The following is a 25,703-nucleotide window of genomic DNA, read 5'->3' on the forward strand; positions in this document are numbered from 1 at the left end:
GATTTCATGAGAACTCACTCACCATCATGACAACAATACCAAAGGGGAATGTTGTTAAACCATTCGTGAGAAACTGTCCCCATTATCTAATCACCTCCCACCAGGCCCTACCTCCCACATTGGGAATTTGGGTGGAGACAGATCCAAACAGCCTATTTGGCTGTGTGTTGGCCATGCAGGGCTTTTCCACCTGCCTAGTCAGCCTCTTTCATCCCTATAGCTACAGCTATGGTTATGCTGTCATTGGTAACTTCTCCTTCCCTGTCCCTTTCAGGCTAGGGGAAGATGTAGTGCTCCACCGTTGCTACTTAGGGTGCTGCCCCATGCATTGTCTCTATCCCTTAACCCAGCATATATTTGTAAATACTTCCCTCATGAAACACTCCTCAATTATTTCAATTTGGACTATCTGTTTCCTCCTTGGGCCTTTCCAGATAGGCAAAGAAGAATAACTTTGAAAAGTAAGTAAAACAAAACCTGCTCCTACAGCAGTTCAACAGTTCAACTCTGAGAAGCAATGCCTGCATGCCCCCTTGCTCCTTAAATGAATATAAGAGGCAGCATTCTCTCCACGAGGGCAGCTTGAATGGTTGAAATAATGGGTGTAATACTGAGAGATAAATCGGAAGGAAGTTCTGCCCAAACCCATCTGGAGTTGCCACACTCTGGTCTGCCAGCACAGTATTTCCAGAGGGAAGCTTCATGTCTCTTGCCTTTTCCTGAAACAAGCTCATGACCTCCTACATGTAGGACCCCAAGGTGGAAACACAGGGACGTGACCTTATAGCAAAAATGATAACTGACTATGAAAGAAGACAGTTCTTGGTACTTACCCTTATCTTTCCTTTTTCTTTTGTCCAGTGGAAACGGTAAAGACCTCCTTTGTGCTAAAGGTGGAGAGCCATTCTGGGAGTCAGTGACTTCTGAGGACCCTTCTGTGTTGCTTAATTCAGGAGATGCCTACAGGAGCAGGAATGAAAGCTGGTGGTCAATCCAGGTTTATGGAGATGCTGGACAGCTTTGTAATTTCCTGTATAAGAACTATGGACAAATCAGAGGCCAGAGGTGTTTGAGACACAAACCCTAACCAAGATGATTCTTGACCTGTGTCCCATGTCCAGTACATATTCGCCTCTCCCATCACATCCCATCTCCTGAATGTAAGTGCTGTCCTGAACATTTAAAATCAGTCATGGGCATTGGTATCAACATTAAGCAATGTGAGCTTTTGTTGTGAGGCTTTGTAACTAAAGAAAAAAGTAGGCCGGGCGCGGTGGCTCACGCCTGTAATCCCAGCACTTTGGGAGGCTGAGGTGGGCAGATCACGAGGTCAGGAGTTCAAGACCAGCCTGATCAACATGGTGAAACTCTGTCTCTACTGAAAATACAAAAATTAGCCGGTGTGGTGGCATGTGCCTGTAATCCCAGCTACTCAGGAGGCTGAGGCAGGAGAATTGCTTGAACCTGGGAGGCAGAGGTTGCAGTGAGCTGAGATCACACCATTGCACCCCAGTCTGGGTGACAGCACGAGATTCCATCTCAAAAAAAAGAAAGAAAAGAAAAGAAAAAGGTAGATCATAGGTTCATTCAAAGCTGCCAATGGCCTGACACCATTTTTTTGGGTGTTTTCTTTATCATAGTGGTAATATATTTATGAGTATACTTTCCAAAACATAGAGAAGTGTATACAAGGTGGAAAATACAGAATCCCATTGTCCAGAGGCTACCACTTTCTGCACTTTTCATTCTTGCTTCTTTTGTTATTATCAACTCTGAATAGTAAATGTATGTTTAATTTTACTTCATCAGTACGAACCAGTGGATCAATTGATTTACCTTTTAAAGTATAAAAAGTTCAACATATATAATATATTCTTTTTTCGGCCACTTCATGAAATTTGTTATTCTAAAAGTTTTGTTTTGGGTAGATACTCAAAATGCTATGTTTTATCCTATGCTTCCATTCATGTGCCTCATGCTACAACCAAATTATGCTGCTTATCTTTTTAAAAATACCTTTTGAATTAGACTGTTTATCAACAATTGAGAAAAATCCTTCAATTGAGTCTTTCAGCAAATATTTAATAAGGACTTTGTATGGGCTGAATTTTTTTTCCCCTACAATAATCAATATGTTGTTGTCCCAATCCCCAGTAAGTCATAATCTTACTGTACAGGATTTGGACACAGGGGCTTTGAAAAGGTAATTAAGTTTAAAAGAGGCTCTTAGCCTGGGCCTTAATCCAACAGGACTGGTAGTTTTATAATAGGAGAAGGTTAGGGCTTAGACACACAGAGGGAAGACCATGTGAAGACACAGGCATGAGAAGGCAACATTCAACCCTGTCCATGCCTCGATCTCAGGCTTTTAGCCTCCAAAGTTATGAGAAAATGACCTTGTGTTGTTTAAGCCACCTGGTCTGTTGTACTTTGTCATGGTAGTCCTTGAAAACTAATACAGATGTATCATGCCCCAGGCTTAATTTCAGACATTTGAGCTTCAGTGTGAATAAAACTAGACCATGATCTTCTGGAGCATATCATTAAAGGGTTGAAGCTGAGTCCTCAGAAAGTAAATGAAAAGAAAAAAGGTCTGAAGAGTCTCCATCCATTTAAGCTCTGGAGGAGAAGTTGGATCCAGCAAACCATGCATAGAGAAACTGACCAATGGAGCAGAGGTCTTATACAGGAGTGTATATGGGAAATTACTTTGTGATAAAGGTTGCATATTAAAATTGTGGGCAACACATGAAAAGGAGAAACTGTGGAAGAAAGAGGAGAACAAGAAGATTATGATTTTCCAGAATTCCAAGCCATGGAGTGACTGGTGAGTAAATAGTTTCAGTAGCAGCTATGTGGTTGCAAAATTGACCTTTGGCTGAGCAATGAGGAGTCATTGCCAATATTGTCAAAGTGGTTGCAGAGTGGCCTGAAGACTAAGGGGAGCAGGTGTCCTAGAGAATGGCAGGTGGTGTGATGGGATTCCTGGCCACCGAAGATGAGAACTATCTGAAACACCACAGACAAGAATACAGTTCAGACTGGGCATGGTGGCTCACACCTGTAATCCCAGGACTTTAGGAGGCCGAGACGGGCGGATCACGAGGTCAGGAGATCGAGACCATCCTGGCTAACACGGTGAAACTCCATCTCTACTAAAAATACAAAAAATTAGCCAGGCGTGGTAGCAGGCACCTGTAGTCCCAGCTACTCGGGAGGCTGAGGCAGGAGAATGGCGTGAACCCAGGAGGCGGAGCTTGCAGTGAGCCGAGAGATCGCGCCACTGCACTCCAGCCTGGGTGACAGAGCAAAGACTCTGTCTCAAAAAACAAACAAACAAAAAAATACAGTTCAGGTAGGTGTTTGCCTGCCATGTTACTGTATAAGCAACAAACAGTGTTTCTATATACAAAACAAGGAGTAGGAAGAAATAAGAAAAATGAACCCCAACCACATCTTCTGAAAAAGAAGGGTAATGAGGATGATTAAAACATAGTGTAAAGCCTGAATAAGCACAATATTGTAGTAGTCACACTCACGTATAGAAAATCTAATCAGTGAAAAAGTTGTAAAACTAACCCTAATACATATGGAAACATAGTACTGTCATATCTCATTTTATTTTATTTATAATTTTTTATTTTTCTATATTTGTGTGGGTATATAGTAGATGTGTATACTTATGGGGTACATGAGATGATTTGATACAGGCATGCAATGTGAAATAAGTACATCATGGAGAATGGTGTGTCCATCCCCTCAAGTATTTATCCTTTGTGTTACAAACAATCCAATTCCATTCTTTTTTTTTTTTAAACCATATATAATTTACTTAAATATTTATTCTTTTTTTTTATTATTATACTTTAAGTTCTAGGGTACATGTGCATAACGTGCAGGTTTGTTACATATGTATACTTGTGCCATGTTGGTGTGCTGCACCCATCAACTCGTCAGCACCCATCAATTCGTCATTTATATCAGGTATAACTCCCAATGCAATCCCTCCCCCGCAACCTACAGAATGGGAGAAAAGTTTTGCAATCTACTCATCTGACAAAGGGCTAATATCCAGAATCTACAAAGAACTCAAACAAATTTACAAGAAAAAAACAAACAACCCCATCAAAAAGTGGGCAAAGGATATGAACAGACATTTCTCAAAAGAAGACATGCATACAGCCAACAGACACATGAAAAAATGCTCATCATCACTGGCCATCAGAGAAATGCAAATCAATTCCATTCTTTAAGTTATTTAAAAATATATAATGAAGTTATTACTGACTATAGTCGCACTTTGTGCTATCAATAGTAGGCCTTATTCATTTTTTCTCACTATTTTGTATACCTATTAACCATCCCCACTTCCTTCGCACACACCCTCGCGACCCTTCCCAGCCTGTGGTAACCATCCTTCTACTCTCCTATGTCCATGAATTCAACTTTTTTGATTTTTAGATCCCACACATGAGTGAGAACACGCAACATTTGTCTTTCTGTGCCTGGCTTATTTCACTTCACATAATCATCTCCAGTTCCATCCATGTTGTTACAAATGATTGGATCTCATCCTTTTTTATTACTGAATATACTCCATTGTGTATACATACCACATTTTCTTTATCCATTCATCTGTTGATGGACACTTAGGTTGCTTCCAAATCTTAACTATAGTAAATAGTGCTACAACAAACATATGAGTGCAGCTATCTCTTTGATATACTGATTTCCTTTCTTTTGAGTATATACCCAGGAGTGGGATTGCTGGATCATATACTAGCTCTATTTTTAGTTTTTTGAGGAACCTCCAAACTGTTCTGCATAGTGGTCATACTTATTTATATTCTTACCAACAGCATACAAGAGTTTCCTTTTCTTCACACCCTCACCAGCGTTTGTTATTGCCTGTCAACCAGGCCTGTGTCCTTCCCTTTAGGGAGGTGTGGTCCCCCAGGCTCTGGGTGAGTCCAGAAGCATCATCTGGGAGGCAGGGTTTAGAATTAACAGCCTTAGAAGTCTAACTGGTATTCTATTGTCTTGCAGCTGAGCTAGCACTCAAACCACAAGACACAGTCCTTCCCACTCTTTCCTCCCCTTTCCAAAGGCAGAGGAGCCTCACACTGCAGCTACTGTGGCCATCTCTAGCCACAAGGAGTTCTCCCAGACTACCACCGATGTTCCCTTAAGACCCAAGTTCTCTTAAATCAGCTTGTGGTAAATACTGCCTGAGCTGGGACTAACCCTTCAAGAAAATGGACTCCCCTCTGGCCTAGTGCACATCCAGAAACGTCATCTAAGAGTCAATTCCTGGAACTGGGGACCCCAAGAGTCTGCTTGGTGCTCTACACCCCTGTGGCAGTATGGGTACCTGAAGCTAGCAAGTCTCAGAGGCTCACCAAGGCCCTCGATGTAGTACCTGAGTATTGTTGCTGGTTATTCAGGACCCAAGGGCTTTTCAGTTAGCAGGTTATGAATGTTGGTGAGACTGGCCCTTTCCTTCAAGGCAGCAGGTTTCCTCCTGGCCCACAGTGTGTCTAGAAATGTTATCTGGGATCTAGGACCTGGAATAGGGGTCTCATAACTCTGACCTGTGCATTATCCTGCTGTGGCTCAGCTGGTATCCAAGATGCAAGACACAGTCCTCCCCACTCTTCCTTCTCCTCTCCTCAAGCAGAAGGAAGGGGTCTTTTTTGGAGCCACAGGCTATGCAGCCTGGGTTAGGAGAGGGTTGATTCTAACACTGCATTAGCCACCCCAGCTAGCGTCTGAGTAGATTGTGTGTTCTAGCCCCCAAGTTCACGGCCTCTTGGCCTAGTTCAGCCCTAGGACTGGCCTATGAATTGCAGTCCTTATGGCCTAGACTGCCTTTTGCAAGATGAGTAGTCCTGCGGATATCAGCCAACTGCCAGATGGTTACAAGCTCCTGATACCTAGTAGAGCCCAGGGAAGAGAACAAAAGCTCCTTATTCCTAATGTAGCTTCCCCACTGTCCAGGCAACCAGCACCAAAGCCCAAGAAGCTATTAGCTACAAATTCCTGCCTGGGTGGGGCTACGGACTTCTCCAGGGTCCCGCATGCTCAGCTAGGATCAAGGTTTAGCTTATAGTGATCTTTTCCTCATTTTAATAGTAAAAACCACACCCCTAGGTGGATGTTTATTTTTTAAAATATTTATTTATTTATTTATTTATTTATTTATTTATTTATTTTTAAGACAGAGTCTCACCCTGTCGCCAGGCTGGAGTGCAGTGGTGTGATCTCGGCTCACTGCAACCTCCACCTCCCCGGTTCAAGTGATTCTTCTGCCTCAGCCTCCTGAGTAGCTGGGACTACAGGCACGTGCCACCTCGCCTGGCTAATTTTTGTATTTTTAGTAGAGATGGGGTTTCACCATGTTGACCAGGATGGGCTCGGTCTCTCGACCTCGTGATCAGCCCACCTTGCCCTCCCAAAGTGCTGGGATTACAGGCATGAGCCACCACGCCAGGCCTATTTATTTGTTCATTTTTTTGAGACAGAGTCTCACTCTGTCACCCAAGTTGGAGTGCAGTGGTGTGATCTTGGCTCACTGCAACTTCTGCCTCCTGGGGTCAAGCGATTCTGTCTCAGCCTCCCAAGAAGCTGGGATTACAGTCACCTGCCACCACACCCAGCTAGTTTTTGTATTTTTAGTAAAGACAAGGTTTCACCATGTTGTCCAGGCTGGTCTTGAACTCCTGACCTCAGGTGATCCTGAGGTCAGGATCGCTCGCTTCAGCCTCCAAAGTGTTAGGATTGCAGGTGTGAGCCACTGCACCTGGCCTATTTTTTTAACTTTTAGGTTCAAGGAAACATGTGAAGATTTGTTATATGTGTAAATTGCATGTTACAGAGGCTTGGTGTACAAATTATTTCATCGCCTAGGTAATAAGTATAGTAACTGATAGAAAGTTTTTTGATCCTCACCCTCCTACCTTCTCCATCCACAAGTAAGCCCTGGTGTTTGTTGTTTCCTTCTTTGTGTCCATTTGTACCTGGTGTTTAGCTCCCACTTACAAGTGAGAGCACATGGTATTTGCTTTTCTGCTCCTGTGTTAGTTTGCTCAGGATAATGGCCTCCAGCTTCATCCATGTTGCGGCAAAGGATATGATCACAAGATTTTTTTTATGACTGTATAGTATTACATTGTGTATATGTACCACATTTTCTTTATCCAGTCTACCACTGATGGACATATAGGTTGATTCTTTATCCAGTCTACTGCTGATGGACATTATGTCTTTGCTGTTGTGAATAGTGCTATGATGAACATATGCATGCATGTGTCTTTATGGTGGAATGATTTGTATTCCTTTGGGTGTATACCTAATAATGGGATTGCTGAGTCACATGGTAATTCTGCTTTGAGTTCTTTGAGAAATCACTAAACTGCTTTCCACAATAGCTGAACTAATTTACATTCTCGCCAACAGTGTGTAAGTGTTCTCTTTTCCCCACAACCTCACCAGCATCTGTTGTTGTTTGACGTTTTAATAATAGCCATTCTGACTTGGGTGAGATAATATCTCATTGTGGTTTTGATGTGCATTTCTTTAATGATCAGTGATGCTGAGCATTTTTTCATGTTGTTCACATGTATGTCTTCTTTTGAAAAGTGTCTGTCTTCTTTTGAAAAGTGTCCGTTCATGTCCCTAGGTTGAGATTTTATATGCTAATGATACGTGCAGTCCATGTTAAAGCATGTAGATGCTGAGCACATACACCAACAACAGGTCCACCTTTGCATACTTGAACTCACCAGTATTTTATTTTTTTACTTTTTACTTTTTAAATTTTTGAGACGGAGTCTCACTCTCTTGCCCAAGTGGGAGTGCAGTGGCATGATCTCAGCTCACTTCAACCTCTGCCTCCTGGCTTCAAGAGATTCTCCTGCCTCAGCCTCCTGAGTAACTGAGACTACAGTCTTGTACCATCATACCTGGCTAATTTTTGTATTTTTAGCAGAGACAGGGTTTCACCATGTTGGCCAGGATGGTCTTCAACTCCTGATCTCAGGTAATCCACCCACTTCAGCTTCCCAAATTGCTAGGATTAGAGGCGTGAGGCACTGTGCCTACCCCTCACCAGTATTTTATGAGTATGTATCTATAAGTCCCATAAAACAAATTCCTCTTGAGGCACTAGCTGCTGTCTCTAGCTTTGAGCAGCCCACTCTGCCTCTTAGGGTATATTTTGCTTTCTAATAAACCTCTTTGCCTACTCTTACTTCGGACTTCCTCTCAAATTATCTTGTGTGGTGAAGTCAAGAGCCTGACTGGTCCACTAACAACATGATAGCCCCTGGGAGACCTTCCCTATCTGCTTACAGGATTACAACCCATTATTCTAAAAATTTATTTTTAAAAAAGAGAAAAAAAGCACTAAAAAGAATTAGTGTTTGGTTATAAATTATAATTTTATTGAATTATGAGTTTATTAAATATAAAATCAAATATATTTATTTCTGACCTGTGAAACAGCTGTATTTGCAAAGTGGCTCCCAAACACAGAAGGAGCCAAGAAATCAAAGAATGAGGCAGAAAAATCCAATTTGTTGGTAAAAGACAATTTATGTGGGGAATGTATGGGCTGCCACATAGTCTTGAACTGCCACAAAACAGGTATATTTCCTCATTGCAATTCCCCAGACACAGAGTTTACATCTGGGGGAAGATGTAAATGTGCTCTGGAACAAATGTGTAGGTGCTTACAGGCTTCACAGCCAGTGTGTGCAACAACATTAGGGTTGTTTTGGGGGAAAGACAAAACTTACAGTGAATAGGTGTTTCTACATAAAGAATAATATACTTATTAGACATCTTGGAGGCATCCCTGGACTCAAGGCTAGTCAGGAGTCACATGGTGGCTTAGCATCTAAAATATAGTCACTCCGAACCCCACAACTTCCATTAACAAAATGATTGACAATAGAGTGAAAAATAAAGGCCACAAATTGGGGTATTTGCAACACACATAATAAAATATATGAAGAACTGGCTGGACACGGTGGCTCACACTTATGATCCCAGCACCTTGAGAGGCTGAGATGGGAGGATTGCTTGAGCCTAGGAGTTTGAGACCAGCCTGGGCAACAAAGTAAGACTCAAAAAAAATAAAAATAAAAAAATTAGCCAGGCACGGTGGCATGTACTTGTGGTCCCAGCTACATAAGAGACTGAGGCAGGAAGATCACTTGAGCCCAGCAGTTTGAGACTGCAGCGAGCCATGTTTACCACTGCACTCCAGCTTGGATGACAGAGTGAGACCCTGTCTCAAAAACAAACAAACAAAACTCCTAAACATCAGTTTTTTTAAAAAGGGCAAAAGAACAAGTAGAAATTTCACAGAAGAAGAAGCACAAATGGCTCATAAATGTGTAAAAATGATCAATCTAAGTAATAATCAAGAAAATACAAATGTAAACTACAATGTGATACTGCAACTGACAGACGGGTTCTCCCTGTTCATTGCACAAACCAATTCATGGAGACCAGGGCATTGTAATAAAGAAAGAGTTGAAGGCTGGGCGTGGTGGGTCATGCCTGTAACCCCAGCACTTTGGGAGGCCAAGGCAGGCAGATGACTTGAGGTCAGGAGTTTGAGACTAGCCTGGCCAACATGGCAAAACCTCGTTTCTACAGAAAATACAAAAATTAGCTGCACGTGGTGGTGCATGCCTGTGGTTCCAGCTAGTCCGTATGCCAAGGTGGGAGAATTGCTTGAACCTGGGAGGTCAAGGCTGCAGTGAGCCATGATTTCACCACTGCACTCCAGCCTGGGTGACAGAGAGTGACTCTGTTTCAGAAAAAAAGAAAGAAAGAGAGAGAGAGAGAGAAAGAGAGAAAGAAAGGGAAACATGAGGCCGGCCACGCCACATGGGAGACAGTGTTATTACACAAATCAATCTCCCTAAAAATTGGGAGGCTAGGGCTTTTCAAGAATAGTTTGGTGGGCAAGGGAATGGAGATGTGGGAAAGTGTTCTTCTTCTGGGTGGGATCACAGGACTGGTTGGCCAGTCCTGGTAAAGTCATCATCACCTGAAATGCAAAAACCTGAAAAGACATCTCAAAAGCCAGTCGTAGGTTCTAGAATAGTGGTGTTATCTTCAGGAGTAATCGGGGAAGTTGCAAATCTTGTGGCTTCTGGAATAATGGCTGGTAATCATGTATGTCTATGCCTTAGCAGAATTCAGGCTCCTCTCATCCTCCTAACGTGGTGGTTTTCTATTAGCTTTACAAAGGCAATTTAGTTTGGAGGAAGTGCTAGTATTGATTAAACTATAAACTAAATGTCTCCCAAAGTTAGTTTGGCCTAAGCCTAGGAATGATTAAGGACAGTTTGGAGGTTAAAGGCAAGATGGGGCTTGATTAGATCAGATCTCGTTCACTATCATAATTTTCTCACTGTTATAATTCTGGAAAGGTAGTTTTAATACTACTTGCCACTAACCAATTGGACATAAAAAACAAGTATGGCCTAGAATACGGAGTGAGGATGCCACTTATCCATTGCTGGTGGGGATATAAATTAGTACAATCACTTTGGAAAAACAATCTGGCAACACAATCATATTCTATTATGTTCAACACAATCATATTCTATTCCATTCCTGGGTCTGTACCCATAGAAACTCTTGTACCGGGACACATGTGTAGGATTGTTTAAAACACCATTGTTTTTAGTAGCAAAAACAGAATCAACCCAAATATTGGAACAAGTTGTGATCTAGTCATATTTTGGAATACTATGTAGCATTGAAAATGTAGAACTACTATAACAGACATCAACATGCTTATGTCTAAAGAACATATTGTTCATCAAAATAAGTCAGTGACCAGAGAATCCATATAATTCTGTTTACAGGAAGTTCAAAAACAGGCAAAAACTAAATAGTACCGTAACCGCAGCAGACCAGTCTGGTTCAACTTTTATCTAACGAAGTTGTGAGTTGTTTTTCAGTTGCTATGGACCCCCAGATAAGCATACCCAGAAGAACTAAGGGTACAGCCATGGATGAAACCTAAGTCCTCAGACTGAGGAATGGGAACTGAATTAAGAAGCAGACAATACATGTCAGAACTGAGGATCCAATCAGATTGAGCCCTGGTATCACCCATGGCAAGATCCAGTCAGATCATGCCTATCAGCATCACCTCATTGGAAGATCCAATCAGATCATGTCTCATTACCCTATGCTTAAATTCTCTTTTTTGTGTCTCTGCCAGGCTTTGGTATCAGGATGATGCTGGCCTCATAAAGTGAATTAGGGATGATTCCCTATTTTTCTATTGATTGGAATAATTTCAGAAGGAATGATACCAGCTCCTCTTTGTACCTCTGGTAGAATTCGGCTGTGAATCCGTCTGGTCCTGGACTTTTTTTGGTTGGTGGGCTGTAAATTATTGCGTCAATTTCAGAGCCTGTTATTGGCCTATTCAGAAATTCAACTTCTTCCTGGGGTTTAGTCTTGAGAGGGTGTATTTATTTATTTATTTATTTGAGATGAAATCTCGCTGTGTCACCCAGGCTGGAGTCCAGTGGTGCTATCTCGGCTCACTGCAACCTCTGCCTCCCAGGTTCAAGTGATTCTCCTACCGCTGAGACTTCTTTCACAAGCAGTTAGGTGACCTGTAGGTTTTTAAAGGTAAGCCCTGGAATTCCACTGGGTAGCACTTAGAAAAAGAGATCAGTTGGAGAAGCTCAAAGCTTACCACAAGGAAAAGAAAAAAAACCCAGAGTACAATTATTAACAGATGGAATACTGAGTATATAATCTTTTGCATCTAAATTCCTCGTTTTGTTATAAACAACACTTTAGCAGAATTTCTCTCTGCATGAGCTCCTTTTGCTCTTACCCTTAAGATTTCTCTTTTCAGTATGAACTATTCATTTGATAACCAGATGAGAATGTTTGAGGACATCTTTTAAACCTGTAATTCATGTACTAAAACTATTGGCTCCGCACCACGGTGGCTTATGCCTATAATCCCAGCACTTTGGGAGGCTGAGGTGGGAAGACTGCTTGAGTTCAAGAGTTCGAGACCATCCTGAGCAACATGGAGAATCCCTGCCTCTACCAAAAATACAAAAATTAGCCAGGTGTGGTGGTGCATGCCAGTACTCCCAGCTACTTGGGAGGCTGAGGTGAGAGGATCACTTGAGCCCAGGAGGTGAAGTCTGCAGTGAGCCATGATTGTGCCACTACATTCCAGCCTGAGTGATAGAGTAAGACCATGTCTCATATAAAAAAATAAAATTTTATTAAACCAGACATGGTGGCACCTATAGTTCCAGCTACTCTGGAGGTTGAGGTGGGAGATGGCTTGATCTCTGGAGTTCAAGACCAGCCTGAACAACATAGCAAGATCCCATCTCAAAATGAATAAATGAATAGAATAAAATGATATAGCAAGGCATGGTGGCTCACGTCTGTAATCCCAGCACTTTGAGAAGCCAAGGTGGGCGAATCACCTGAGGTCAGGAGTTCGAGACCAGCCTGGCCAACATGGTAAAACCCCATCTCTATCAAAAATACAAAAATTAGTTGGACGTAGCGGCGCGCACCTGTAATCCCAGCTACTTGGGAGGCTGAGGCAGGAGAATCGCCTGAACCCGGGAGGCGGAGGTTGCAGTGAGTCGAGATCATGCCACTGCACTCCAGACTGGGCAACAGAGAGAGACTCCATCTCGAAAATAAGCAGAAAAATAAATAAAATGATATGGGGTTTAGAAATTATTATATCCAGCATCATTAAAATGCCTTTTAAAAAATTTAAGTCAGGAAAACCTTAGCTAAAAGAGTATGTTAGGGCTGGGCACAGTGGCTCATACCTATAATCCCAGCACTTTGGGAGGCTGAGGCAGGCCGATCACATGAGGTCAGGAGTTCAAGACCAGCCTGGCAACAAGGTGGAACAACGTCTCCACTAAAAACACAAAAATTAGCCAGGCATGGTGGTGCACACCTGTAACCCCAGCTGCTTAGGTGGCAGAGGCACGAGAATCGCTTGAACCTGGGAGGCAGAGATTGCAGTGAGCCAAGATCTCACCACTGCACTCTAGCACTGGAGATGGAGCAAGACCTTGTCTCAAAAGAAAAAAAAAAAGTGTGTTAGTATTGTAGATAAAATCATCCCCCCAACTTCACACCAATTCCAAAGATGTTCATGTCCTAATTTCTGGAACCTGAGAATATATTGTCTTGCATTGTAGAAAAAAATTTCAATACCCTGGACCATTTCTTTCTCTACCTTTTGAGACTATACATCATCCAACTACTGTCAATTTGATGGCCAAGTCATTGGAAGAAGTATACATGTTTCTTCTTTTCAAATCAAGACAGAGAATGGGGCATGACTTCACTAATGACATCGGTGTCAAACACACACACCAACTAAAAAAATCAACAAATTATTTAGAAATTCTAAGAATATTTGAGGAATAATTTGTGCTACAACCATACCTTTTGATAAGCAGTTTTATATTTATGTGTTCATATGGTGGAGCAGTAGTCTAATTTGTAAATTTAATATGTTAACCTTTAACATATTAATTTGTATTACTTTACTAGTTAAAATTTTTGAGCTCTCATCCCCCTGTGAGCTCTCCAAGCAATCCGAGAAATAGAAATGACTAATACTGCCGAAGCTCCTTATGCTCCTCTCTCTGGCCGCATGCTCCTGCCTGCTTTTTCTCCAGGGTAACCCCCACCCTAAACTTTGTTCTTATTCCCTTGCTTTGTTAAAATTGTTTTTGTCACATGTGTTTATTCATAAACAATATTTTTACAAAACAATCAATGGGCTCATGGTCTGATGCATATAGAAGCCAACAGCATGGCACTGGCTTTTGAGAAAAGAAAAGCTTCACTGCAAGTTGACTGGCAAGGAGATGGGAGGAAATACTCAAATCTGTCTTCTTGAGCTGGGAGCTGGGTCAGGTTCTATAAGCATAGGGTAATGAGACATTATCTGATTGGATCTTCCAATGAGGTGATGTTGATAGGCATGATCTGACTGGATCTTGCCATGGGTGATACCAGGGCTCAATCTGATTGGATCCTCAATTCTGACATGTATTATCTGCTTCTTAATTCAGTTCCCATTCCTCAGTCTGAGGACTTAGATTTCATCCATGGCTGTACCCTTAGTTCTTCTGGGTATGCTTATCTGGGGGTCCATAGCAACTGAAAAACAACTCACAACTTTGTTAGATAAAAGGATTCTCTATTTAATAAATGTTGCTGGGAAAACTGGCTAACCATATGTAGAAAGCTGAAACTGAATCCCTTCCTTACACCTTATACAAAAATTAATTCAAGATGAATTAAAGACTTAAATGTTAGACCTAGAACCATAAAAACCTAGAAGAAAATCTAGGCAATACCATTCAGGACATAGGTATGGGAAAGAACTTCATGACTAAAACACCAAAAGCAATGGCAACAAAAACCAAAATAGATAAATGGGATCAAATTAAACTAAAGAGCTTCTGCACAGCAAAAGAAATGACCATCAGAGTGAACAGGCAACCTACAGAATGGGAGAAAATCTTTGCAGTCTACCCGTCTGACAAAGGGCTAATATCCATAATCTAGAAAGAACTTAAACAAATTTACAAGAAAAAAAACAATCCCATCAAAAAGTGGGCGAAGGATACGAACAGACACTTCTCAAAAGAAGACATTTATGCAGCCAATAGACACATGAAAAAACGCTCATCATCACTGGTCAACAGAGAAATGCAAATCAAAACCGCAATGAGATATCATCTCACACCAGTTAGAATGGCAATCATTAAAAAGTCAGGAAACAACAGATGCTGGAGAGGATGTGGAGAAACAGGAAAGCTTTTACACTGTTGGTGGGACTGCAAACTAGTTCAACCATTGTGGAAGACAATGTGGTGGTTCCTCAAGGATCTAGAACTAGAAATACCATTTGATCCAGCCATCCCATTACTGGGCATATACCCGAAGGATTATAAATCATGCTACTAAAAAGACACATGCACATGTATGTTTATTGCGGCACTATTCACAATAGCAAAGACTTGGAACCAACTCATATGTCCACCAATGATAGACTGAATTAAGAAAATGTAGCACATATACACCATGGAATACTATGCAGCCATGAAAATGGATGAGTTCATGTCCTTTGCAGGGACTTGGATGCAGCTGGAAACCATCATTCTGAGCAAACTATCGTAAGGACAGAAAACCAAACATTGCATGTTCTCACTCATAGGTGGGAATTGAACAATGAGAACATTTGGATACAGGAAGGGGAACATCCCACCCCGGGGCCTGTTGTGGGAGGGATAGCATTAGGAGAAATACCTAATGTAAATGACAAGTTAATGGGTGCAGCAAACCAGCATGGCACATGTATACATATGTAACATATCTCCATACTGTGCACATGTACCCTAGAACTTAAAGTATAATAATTTTAAAAAAAAGTCTCAGCAAAGTTTGAAGGAATGTTATCTCTTGCAGCTGTAAGCAATGCAGATATTTTTTGCATGCAAGCAATGCAGTTTTGTTTTGTTTTGTTTTTTGCATCATAAACATATCCTTGCAACAATTATTTCTAACAAAAAAAGTCTTGAAAGATTTTTCCTTCAAGTCTTTCACCCAGACTTCAAAGATAATTGTATGTTCTATTGTTACAGGACAGGGCTCAAGACCCAGACCCCCAAGAGAGGATTCTTGGATGTTGAGTCCACAGTGCAAAGTAAAAGCACGTTTATTTAGAAAGTAAAGAGGCAAAAGGACAACTACTCCATAGACAGAGTAGAATGTTCCTGAAAGTCAGGAGAGGAACGTGTCCACCCTAGGTACAATTGCTTGTATATATGGGGAGATGTCTTCTGCCACAAGGGTTTGTGATAACAGATTTCTTTTCTTTCTTTTTTTTTTTGACGAAGTCTCGCTTTGTTGCCTAGGCTGTAGTGAAGTGGCACAATCTTGGCTCACTGCAACCACTGCCTACCAAGTTCAAGTGATTCTCCTGCCTCAGCCTCCCAAGCAGCTCAGGTTACAGGTGCCCACTACCACGCACAGCTAATTTTTGTATTTTTAGTAAAGACAGGGTTTTGCCATGTTGGGCAGGTTGGTTTTGAACTCCTGACCTCAGGTGAACCACCACCTTGGCCTCCCAAAGTGCTGGGATTACAGGTGTGAGCCACTGGGCCCAGCCCTGTTTTCTTAATTACTATATTTTGCAAGAATCAATATCATTATATATATATATATATAATTTTTTTTTTTTTTGAGATGGAGTCTCACTCTGTTGCCCAGGCTGGAGTGCAGTGGCTCAATCATGGCTCACTGCACCCTCCACCTCCCAGGTTCAAGCAATTTTCCTGCCTCAGCCTCCCGAGTAGCTCGGACTACAGGTGCGTGCCATCACGCTCAACTAATTTTGTTTTTTGTATTTTTAGTAGAGATGGGGTTTCACCATTTTGCCCAGGCTGCCCTCAAACTCCTGACCTCATGATCCACCCACCTCGGCCTTCGAAAGTGCTGGGATTACAGGCATGAGCCACCACACCCAGCCAATATTATTATCGTTAAAGCAAAATTAGGAATGTCTTTGTTCTCCAGATATTGGGATATCTGTACATTCCCAAGTCTGGGTCTGTTTAGTAAACATTATGAATTTGTTCCCTTAACTGTAAACATCTATAGGTTAGGAAGGCCTAACTTTCTGAGAATGGAGCCTAGCAATCTCAGCCTCATTTTCCTAGCGCTCATGCCAAATAGAGTCGCTCTGGTTCAAACATCTCTGACACTATGTGAAAATAAACCTTGGTCCTTATAACTGTAGTTCTAACTGGTAATCTTACTTACTAATGTCTTGATAATAGGTTGCCTTGGTAATAATATTGTAATTAATATTTCTGTCTCCTGGAAAATATAAATTATTATGCATTTCCTTGCTTAAGGTGGAAGCTGTAAAATTCATTACATTCTTTACACGCGCCCAGAATTAATCCAAGCCCCTGTCAGCGTTAATCATTTAGTCCTCACAACAACTCTAGTATTTTTCGGCATCCTTCCTGTATCTACTATTCAGATAACTAGGATTCATTAAACTTGAATTTTTTTAGGGTAGTGATTTTGTATCATTATTTTCTTCATTTTATATATAGGGAATATAAATATATTCCTGGTCTTCTAAGACTGGGGCTTAGGTCTGAGATGTCATTCGTAGTCATGATACCTGTGGACTTTCGGACTTTTGTGATTTTTATTTTTCTAATTCTTAAGAGAATTAAGCCTTGGTATTCTCCTCTTCCACTTAAATTAATTGTAACATAAAAGAATGGAGGTCTCTTGGGCCTCTCAATCAGCCTGGTCGCACAAGGTTATTAGAGTAGTGCTACCATCTAATTTACTCTTCAACCCAGGCCATCGTAGACAATGAAAAGATGTGCCACTATTAAGCTTGGACAATCGACACTGATCTCATGCAAACCAGGACAAGTAGTCACTTATAAGAGACTGTTGGAAAATCCCTTTAAGGCCTGGGGACTCTGATATCATGATGACAGGAAATCTTTCTTTTTCAGGAGAAACAAGTGAAAAGAACCGACTGCCGCTATTGTCTGTTATTCTCAGCTTGGCACCATAAGAAACTGTGTGTACCTTCCCAGAAGGCAGAATACATTAAGTAACAAAGGAATAGAACAGGCAAGGCTTGTCAAAGTCCCTGTGAGGAGTTCCTCTTGGCATCTAGAAATCGTACTCGCTTTCTTGCTCTTTTCCCTACGAGTCAGTGTGTCACTCTGTCTCCCAGGCTAGAGTGCAGTGGCGTGATCATGGCTCACCATAGCCTTCAACTCCCGGGCTCAAGCAGTCCTCCTGTCTCGGCCTCCTGAGCAGCTGGGACCACAGGTGCATGCTACCACACCCAGCTAATTAAAAATATATACATACACATATATAGTGGAGATGAGGTCTTGCTGTGTTTCCCAAGCTGGTTTTGAGTTCTGGCCTCGAGTGATCCTTCTGCCTCAGCCTCCCAAAGTACTGGTATTACAAGCATGAGCCACTGTCCCCACCCTACTTGCTTCCTAATAATTCTGTATTAGTCAGTTCTCCTACTGCCATAAATAAATGACTCAAACTGGGTACTTTATAAAGGAAAGAGGTTATATTGGTTCATGGTTCTTTAGGCTGTACAGGAAGCACACTGGCTTCTGCTTCTGGGGAAGCCTCAGGAAACTTTCAATATGGCAGAAGGTAGAGGGGGAATGAGGCATCTCACATGGCAGGAGCAAGAGCAAAAGAGAGTGAGGGGGGAGGTACTGCACACTTTTAAATAACCAGATCTCAAGAGAACTCACTCACTACCACGACGACAGTACCAAGGGGGATGCTGTCAAACCTTTCATGAGAAACAGCCTCCATGATTCAGTCACCTCCCTCTAGGCTCCACTCCCAACGTTGGGAATTACAATGGAACATGACATTTGGGTGAGGACACAGATCCAAACCATATCAACTTCTATCAAAGATGAGAATGATTTGAATGAAACGAGAAAGTAGATTTCCAGCATTGAATGGTCCCAAAGGGAGTAAAATAATTGTGACAGGATATGGTCATTGGCCTGCAATTTCCGCCTGAAGAAGAGTAGGAAAAAGGAGGTCTGGACATCACATGCCTTGCTTTATGAAGCAGCTCCACCAAGTACAACGTGACCAGTGGCTGTGGATGGTTGACAACTCCCCTACTCTTCCCCCTCCTCTACTGTCTACTCCTGGGACAAAGTGAGCCACGCCAGCTCAGATACTACACTGACCACAGGAAACCTCACCTTTGCCATGGAATGGAAGTTGTGTAGGGAATATCCAAATGTTGCTTAGCATTGCCTTAGATAAGAACCAAAGGGACAGTGAAGTCTTCTGACAGCTATCTGCCCTATAACTTTCATCTTACTGTGCCTAAAATACGCTCAGAATCCAGAAAGAGGCATAATTCCTCATTTTGCCGGGCTCTAAATCTAAAATAATGATTCTCAAACATGGTGTAACTTTTGCCTGATTTGCTTTATCCTGGGTCACTGCTCCTCTTCTGTCAGACACTGGGATTCCAGTGAGACAAATGGAAATGGAGCCCTAGACCCTCTGACCTTCTATCTTTTATCTATACACATACACGTGTGTGTGTGTGTGTGTGTGTGTGTGTGTAAAACCGAGTGGGCTTTTTTCCTTGGAATGAAAGAATGGGCCAACATTACAAAAAATAAAAACTTGAAACAGAATGTGTATTATCATTGGTTGTGTTTCCTTGGCCCTGCAGCAGGATGAAGCTCTCCATTGGCATCATTTTCTGCTCCCTGGTACTGGGTGTCAGCAGCCAACGATGGTTAACATTCCTCAAGGAAGCTGGCCAAGGTAAGGTCCACAGGATAGGGGGCAGGAGGCTGCTTCTGGCTGCCCCCAAAATTCAGCTGAGCAGAGGCCACATCCCCACTGGGCGAAGGTGCTAGTGATGCCACAGATGGATAGAGAAGGGGCATGGTTTTTCATAAGCGTGGTTCCTCATGCTTTTATGGCCAGCTTTGACACTCTTCTATGAGGATCCCCCAGCCTGGGGCCGCATAAGGTGTGAGCTGCCTCTTTTCAGCAGGAGCGTGAGAGCGATGCGGTGTTCAGGGATGCATGTTCTCATAATACTGGTGGGGCTCTACTGCCCCCTAGTGGGGAATCTGGGACAGCTCATGTCTATGTCTCCTGGGAAGCCAGGAAGCAGGTAGATCAAACCTGTTTTGATCGTGTGAGGCGATCCTGTGAATCGTGTGAGGCGAGTCCACGGGGAAGCAGAATGGAGCCAACAGTTCCCATAAAAACAACCAAGCTTAGCTGATATTTTAATACGTACTAGGCACTGTTTAAATGTACTAATAAATTGGTTTCCATCATTTAGTCCTATGATGCAAGTAAACTCTTAACCGGAGAAGCTAACACACACACACGCACACACACACACACACACACACACACACACACACACACCCCAAGATACCAAGCGAAGTTCCAAAGCAGAGCAGAATTTAACCCAAGCAGTCTTGCTCTGCAGACCTTGCTCTTAATCATGGTGCTCTGCTGCTTTCAAAACAAGAGTTTTGCATTTGTAAACACATAGCTCATCCTTTATCTAAGAAATGGCAAATAGGATGCGATGCCTTTGGAAGGTAAGTCTAGCTCCACTTATCCCAGTAAAAGATACAGTGAATTACCTTGATGGTGGTTCTATTGGGGCTTACACGTGGCCAGAAAACTGCTAGCAAGAGAAATATAACCCAAGGCTGGGCGCAGTGGCTCACGCCTGTAATCCCAGCACTTTGGGAGGCTGAGGTCGGCAGATCACCTGAGGTCAAGAGTTTGAGACCAGGCTGGCAAACATGGCAAAACCCTGTCTCTACTAAAAATACAAAAATTAGCCGGGTGTGGTGGCATGCGTCTATAATCCCAGCTACTCGGGAGGCCGAGGGAGAAGGTGGAGGTTGCAGTGAGCCGAGATCACACCACTGCACTCCAGCCTAGGAGACAGAGCAAGACTCCATCGAGAGAGAGAGAGAGAGAGAAAGAGAGAGAGGGAGAAATATACCCCACTAGCCATAATAAACTGGCAAAATTTTGTTTTCAGAATGCAGTATTTTAAATTTCAGGTATTATTATTTTTCTGAGCCTCTGAAAAATGGTTTTAAGGATTTGCTTTTAATCCTATTTACATGTTCACACACTCAACTACAAATATCTTTCATTCCTTAGGTTAATATTTTTCAAAGGGTTGTTCTGGGACCACTTACCTGAGACTCACCTGGAGTCTGGGATGCTTTGTGAAATGAAATGAAGATTCCTGGATCCATACCCTACCCCCCACCCCCAGCAGCCATGGTCTCCTGGGATAGAGCCTAGAAATCTTGCCTTTACCAAGCACCTCAGTAGATTTTTATACACAGTAAGGGCTGAGAACCACTACCTCTTGTTTTGCTGCCCAAAGTGATAAAATGTGCCAGGAATTTTTGAAGTGCTTATTAAGCCAACCTGAACATCAAGGAGCCATTTAAGTCAGTAACTCAGAGGAATGAGTCGAGTAAAATGTTATAAACTCTGAATAAAAGCAATCAATTTAACACTAGGAATAATAAATGCATAAAATGAAGATGAATTATCTCATAGAGAAATTATATAAGTCATGATTGTAACTCTACATTTGAGTTCCCCCTTTTCCCTAATCAGCTAATTTTTAAAAAAATATTCGTCACTTAATTCTAGCTTGATCAGATCCCTTCGGTCCATAACTCCCTGCTCCTGATCTTAGTTTAGCCCTTCTTTATTCTTATGCCACCTTTCCTAAGGACCAGAGAAGTGAAATGATAATATATTGACCACCCACAATGTTCTAGGCATCATACATGCATTTTCTCTGTTCTTCTGCATAATCACTCTGAGGCAGGCAATACTCCTCCATTTCACTGGGGGGGACACTGAGGTTCTGAACTAGTGGGTCAGTTGTCCTTTTTCTGAATTTGATTACCCAGTTGTATAAAGCTTTCTTAAATAACTCACCTTTATCACTTGTTGACTGAATTCTGACAGATGTCAGTTTCTAAATACAGCCTGAACATTCAGATGTACTCAGGACCAAGTTGTCCTCACTCTAACTACAGGCATGAATTTCTCCCATTGACTAGACTAGGAGCGCCGTATGTCTGCAGCCTCCCTCACAATCCCCTGTGTTCTCACACCTTGGTCGAAGGGTTCCCTGGGTCCTTCCAGGAAGAAGTTCATTGTACAATGAAACATCCCTTAAGGCCCATTTCATCTCTTCTTTAGGTGCATCACACATGGTTAAAAACAAAGTAATAACAGAACTTTGAATGGAATCAAACAGAATGAAACTTACACCAAGTACAATTCTCATTACATTAACCCAGGGAAGTGAAAAGTAGAAGAATATTTATTCCAAACCAGTACAATTTCTAAGGGCTTTGTTAAAGGCTGAAATCTTCGGGAGGAAATTAGTGAGAAGAGAACTGTTCATTCCTCTATTTTCCCAGACATATTTGTTTTGATCATTTTCTTTCCTTTCCAGAGACTAAAGACATGTGGAGAGCCTACTCTGACATGAAAGAAGCCAATTACAAAAATTCAGACAAATACTTCCATGCTTGGGGGAACTATGACGCTGTACAAAGGGGGCCTGGGGGAGTCTGGGCTGCAGAAGTGATCAAGTAATGCACATTCCTGATGTTGCCGGTGATGGGTGAGCAGAGCTTGCCCGCCTTGGACAGTCAGGAGTGAGGCAAGCTCCTTGTAGAGAAGTTAGAGGCTGCAGACCCTCCTCCTCTTGCTCTCTGTTTGCCTTTGTGCTTAGTGCAAGGTGATCTTAGTGCAAGAGTGATTCCTCACTCTCCCTCTCTGGGTGCTGTTCATCCAGCCTAGGGGAGCCCAGCCTGGCTGAGTGGGGCGGTGCCCAGGCAGGGTCAGTGTTTTCACCACCACTTCCTTGGCCTTTCTGGGCTCCTCTCAGAGTCCCCCCTTGGAAAGCGGAGAATGGGAGGGTGGGCTGTTGCTCACTGGCCTGGTGATTAATCTCTTTGCTTGCCTGGACTGCAGCAATGCCAGAGAGAATGTCCAGAGACTCACAGGAGACCATAAGGAGGACTCGCTGTCTGGCCACGCTACAAACAAATGGGGCCAGAGTGGCAAAGACCCCAATCACTTCCAACCTGCTGGCCTGCCTGAGAAATACTGAGCTTCCTCTTCACACTGCTCTCAGGAGACCTGGCTGTGAGCCCTGAGGGCAGGGACATTTGTTGACCTACAGTTACTGAATACTATATCCCTAGTACTTGATACAGAACACATAAAAATGCTTAATAAATGATTGTGAAATCCAGTTTGTTTCTGGAATCTGGAAGCAGAATATGACAGTTTTCCTGGGATCATGGGCCTGTTTAGTACCACAGGGATGACCAATAAACATCACTGTTTCATGTTTTAAAACATAAGGCACTAATGCACAGTAGTGGGAATTGGGGAGAAAACTATATCTAAACACGGACCGCATTGTATGGACCATAATATGGACCAACTATAAGCCTATAATTATAGGGTTCATAAAATAGAAAGATAGTAAGAGAATCCTATGAACAACTTCAGCAATGAAGTCTAAAACTAAATTAAAAATCAACAAATCATAGAAAAATACAATTTACAAATACTGACTAAAGAAGAAATGAAAATCTAGATTAGCCTGTAATTATTTTAAGAGATTGAATTTTCTTACAAAGTAAACAGCAGGCCCAGATGGTTTTGTAGACAAATAATACACCTTCAAAAAGGCAAATAAGGGCCGGACATGGTGACTCATGCCTGTAATCCTAACACTTTGGGAGGTTGAGGTGGGAGGGTTGCTTGAAGCCAGGAGTTTGAGACCAGCCTGGGCAACATAGGAAGACCCCCATCTCTATAAAACCAAAAACAAACAAACAAACAAGAAACAGCCAGGTGTGGTTATGTGCACCTATTATCCCAGTTGCTTGGGAAGCTGAAGCCAGAGGATAGCTTGAGCCCAGGAACTCAAGGTTGCAGTGAGCTATGATCACACCACTGCACTCCAGCCCAGGTAACAGAGCAAGACCCTGTCTCTAAAAAGAAAGAAGAAAGGAAAAAATGAAGAAAGGAAGAAGAAAGTTAGAAAGAAGGAAAGAAAGAAATCAAATAAAAATGCAAAAAAAAAAAAAGCAAAAGTACCTGGAGTTACAATGAATTGGCCCCAGCAGTGACCATCTCCAGGTTCACTACGTAGCCTGAGGCTATTCGTTTCATAATCCCAGAAAATCCTGGATTCTTGGAGAAGGGTGTTCTCAGACACTCCACATAGTTTATTTCCCAAGTTGGGCCCTCTCTCCTGGGTCTTGCTGGCACAAGTATCTCTGGTTACAGTGGACTGTTTCTAGGCCCCTCTATGTCCAGGCCTCCTTTCTGTCCAGTCAGCTGTGTCCTTTCTTCTTTTCTTCCCCCCAGGAATCTGGATTCCTCAGTGTTCTCTTTCCCTGCCACGGAGGCATAATCCCAGGAATCTTTCCCCACTTCATTTGCCAAACCCAGGGTCAACCAGTCCCTGTCCATGGTACTAAGAAATACCTTTCAAAGCTATTTCTCCTCTTTGCCTACTCCTTGGTTCGTGCCAGGGTAAAATGTCATCTTCTCAGTGAATCAGATCTGTCAGCTCCTAAATCCTTACCCTGGGGTAATAATGAATGCGTCGGTAGCACTTTGTTCATGCCTTCTTGAGAATCCAGGTCCATCCTTGTCAGAGTCAGTGGTTAATATGGCAGTCCTCCTGCTGGTTGATTTTCAAGCTCCTCTAAATGAGTCAATGGCAGTGAAAGAAAATGTGATCATGATAAAGGTGGTAGAATGACAGTTGCTATTCAAGATGCGGTGACCAGGGGCCAGGCACTGGCCTAAGTGCTTTCTTGTGTTATCCACTGGATCCTCATACTTTAATTATCCTTATTTTAGAGCTCAGGAAATTTGAGGCACAGACAATTTAAATAACATACACAAGTTGCATTGCTAGTTTGATGCTAGAGTCAACATTCTTAACCATTTGCTGTAACTAGCAATTGCATTGGAGTTTAGAACTTATAAAACACACTTGCACATGAGTTCATGTAATCACTCCTCCTATGAATGTGTTCCATGAACTACCCTAGTTACTAATCTATGAAACTCATATCAAATCTGTATATGTGGGGAGCAATAAGGAGCTGAGAAAAAAACAAGCAAGATGGAGGAGGTTGCCTCACTACTCAAGGGAGCTGTGGAGAGGCGTCTCCAGCAATACAGGTGGTATATGTGAAGAATCCACGACACACACACACACACACACACACACACACACACACAATCAGCTTTAAACACCTGCTGGGTCCAAAGAACATGAAACCATCTTATGAAAACACCAGTCAAGTAAGCGTTTTCCTTTCCCTCTCCTCTCACTTCCAATCCTTCCCTGCTAATCAGCGAGAGGTCAGAAATAGCAGCTGTCTATCTGTGCGACGAGAAAGTGGGGAGAGAAACAAAGTCATCACCCCCCTCCAGACTCAAGTACCCTTCTATAGTGGGCTGAACTAGGAAAGGGGAGAGAAATTTTCATTTTAAATGAATTGGAAGCTTGAAATCATGACTTGGACCTGGACTTTCTAGTTACCATTTTGAGACAAACTAAAGGCCATCAAACCTATGGCTTTAAATTACTACCTGTATAACACTGTTTTCTTGTTTTGTTTTGTTATTTGAGACAGAGTCTTGCTCTGTTGCCCAGGCTGGAGTGCAGTGGCATGATCACCACTCACTGCCGTCTCAACTTCTTGGGCCCAAGCTACCCTCCCACCTCAGCCTCCCCAGTAGCTGCGACTACAGGTGCTCCCCACCACACCCGGCTAATTAAAAACTATATATATTTGTAGAGATAGGGTCTTACTATGTTGCCCAGGTTGGTCTTCAACTCCTGAGCTCAAGTGATCCTCCCACCTCAGCCTCCCCAAATGCTGGGATTACAGGCGTGAGAGACCGTACCTGGCCTGTATAGTACTTTCTTTTTTTTTTTTGAGACGGAGTCTCGCTCTGTTGCCCAGGCTGGAGTGCAG

The 25,703-nt window shown here is 42.4% G+C and overlaps 1 protein-coding gene across 2 annotated transcripts; it reads left to right on the forward strand.

The window, feature by feature from the left end:
• The first annotated feature begins 869 nt into the window (after nucleotides 1-869).
• SAA2 (serum amyloid A2) lies at nucleotides 870-22,955 on the forward strand. 2 transcript variants are annotated; one of them, XM_023230779.2, is made up of 4 exons: nucleotides 870-1,160; nucleotides 2,478-2,827; nucleotides 19,334-19,428; nucleotides 22,136-22,955. In XM_023230779.2, the coding sequence occupies exons 2-4, from the start codon at nucleotides 2,793-2,795 to the stop codon at nucleotides 22,276-22,278; spliced, it is 273 nt and encodes a 90-aa protein (XP_023086547.1). In that variant the 5' UTR covers nucleotides 870-1,160; nucleotides 2,478-2,792; the 3' UTR covers nucleotides 22,279-22,955. The 2 variants fall into 2 exon arrangements, with proteins under 2 accessions (XP_023086547.1, XP_023086548.1); XM_023230780.2 differs by lacking the exon at nucleotides 2,478-2,827.
• Nucleotides 22,956-25,703: the final 2,748 nt, after the last annotated feature.

Source organism: Piliocolobus tephrosceles, chromosome 13 (genome assembly GCF_002776525.5).
Source record: "Piliocolobus tephrosceles isolate RC106 chromosome 13, ASM277652v3, whole genome shotgun sequence".
Lineage (NCBI taxonomy): Eukaryota > Metazoa > Chordata > Mammalia > Primates > Cercopithecidae > Piliocolobus > Piliocolobus tephrosceles.

Bases quoted from the DNA above. Each gene is read 5' to 3' on its own strand.
- SAA2 (XM_023230779.2), top strand. From the start codon at position 2,793: ATGATTTTCCAGAATTCCAAGCCATGGAGTGACTG. The intron at 2,828-19,333 runs GTGAGTAAATAG...TTGGCCCTGCAG, and splicing joins TCCAAGCCATGGAGTGACTG to CAGGATGAAGCTCTCCATTG. The intron at 19,429-22,135 runs GTAAGGTCCACA...TTTCCTTTCCAG, and splicing joins CCTCAAGGAAGCTGGCCAAG to AGACTAAAGACATGTGGAGA.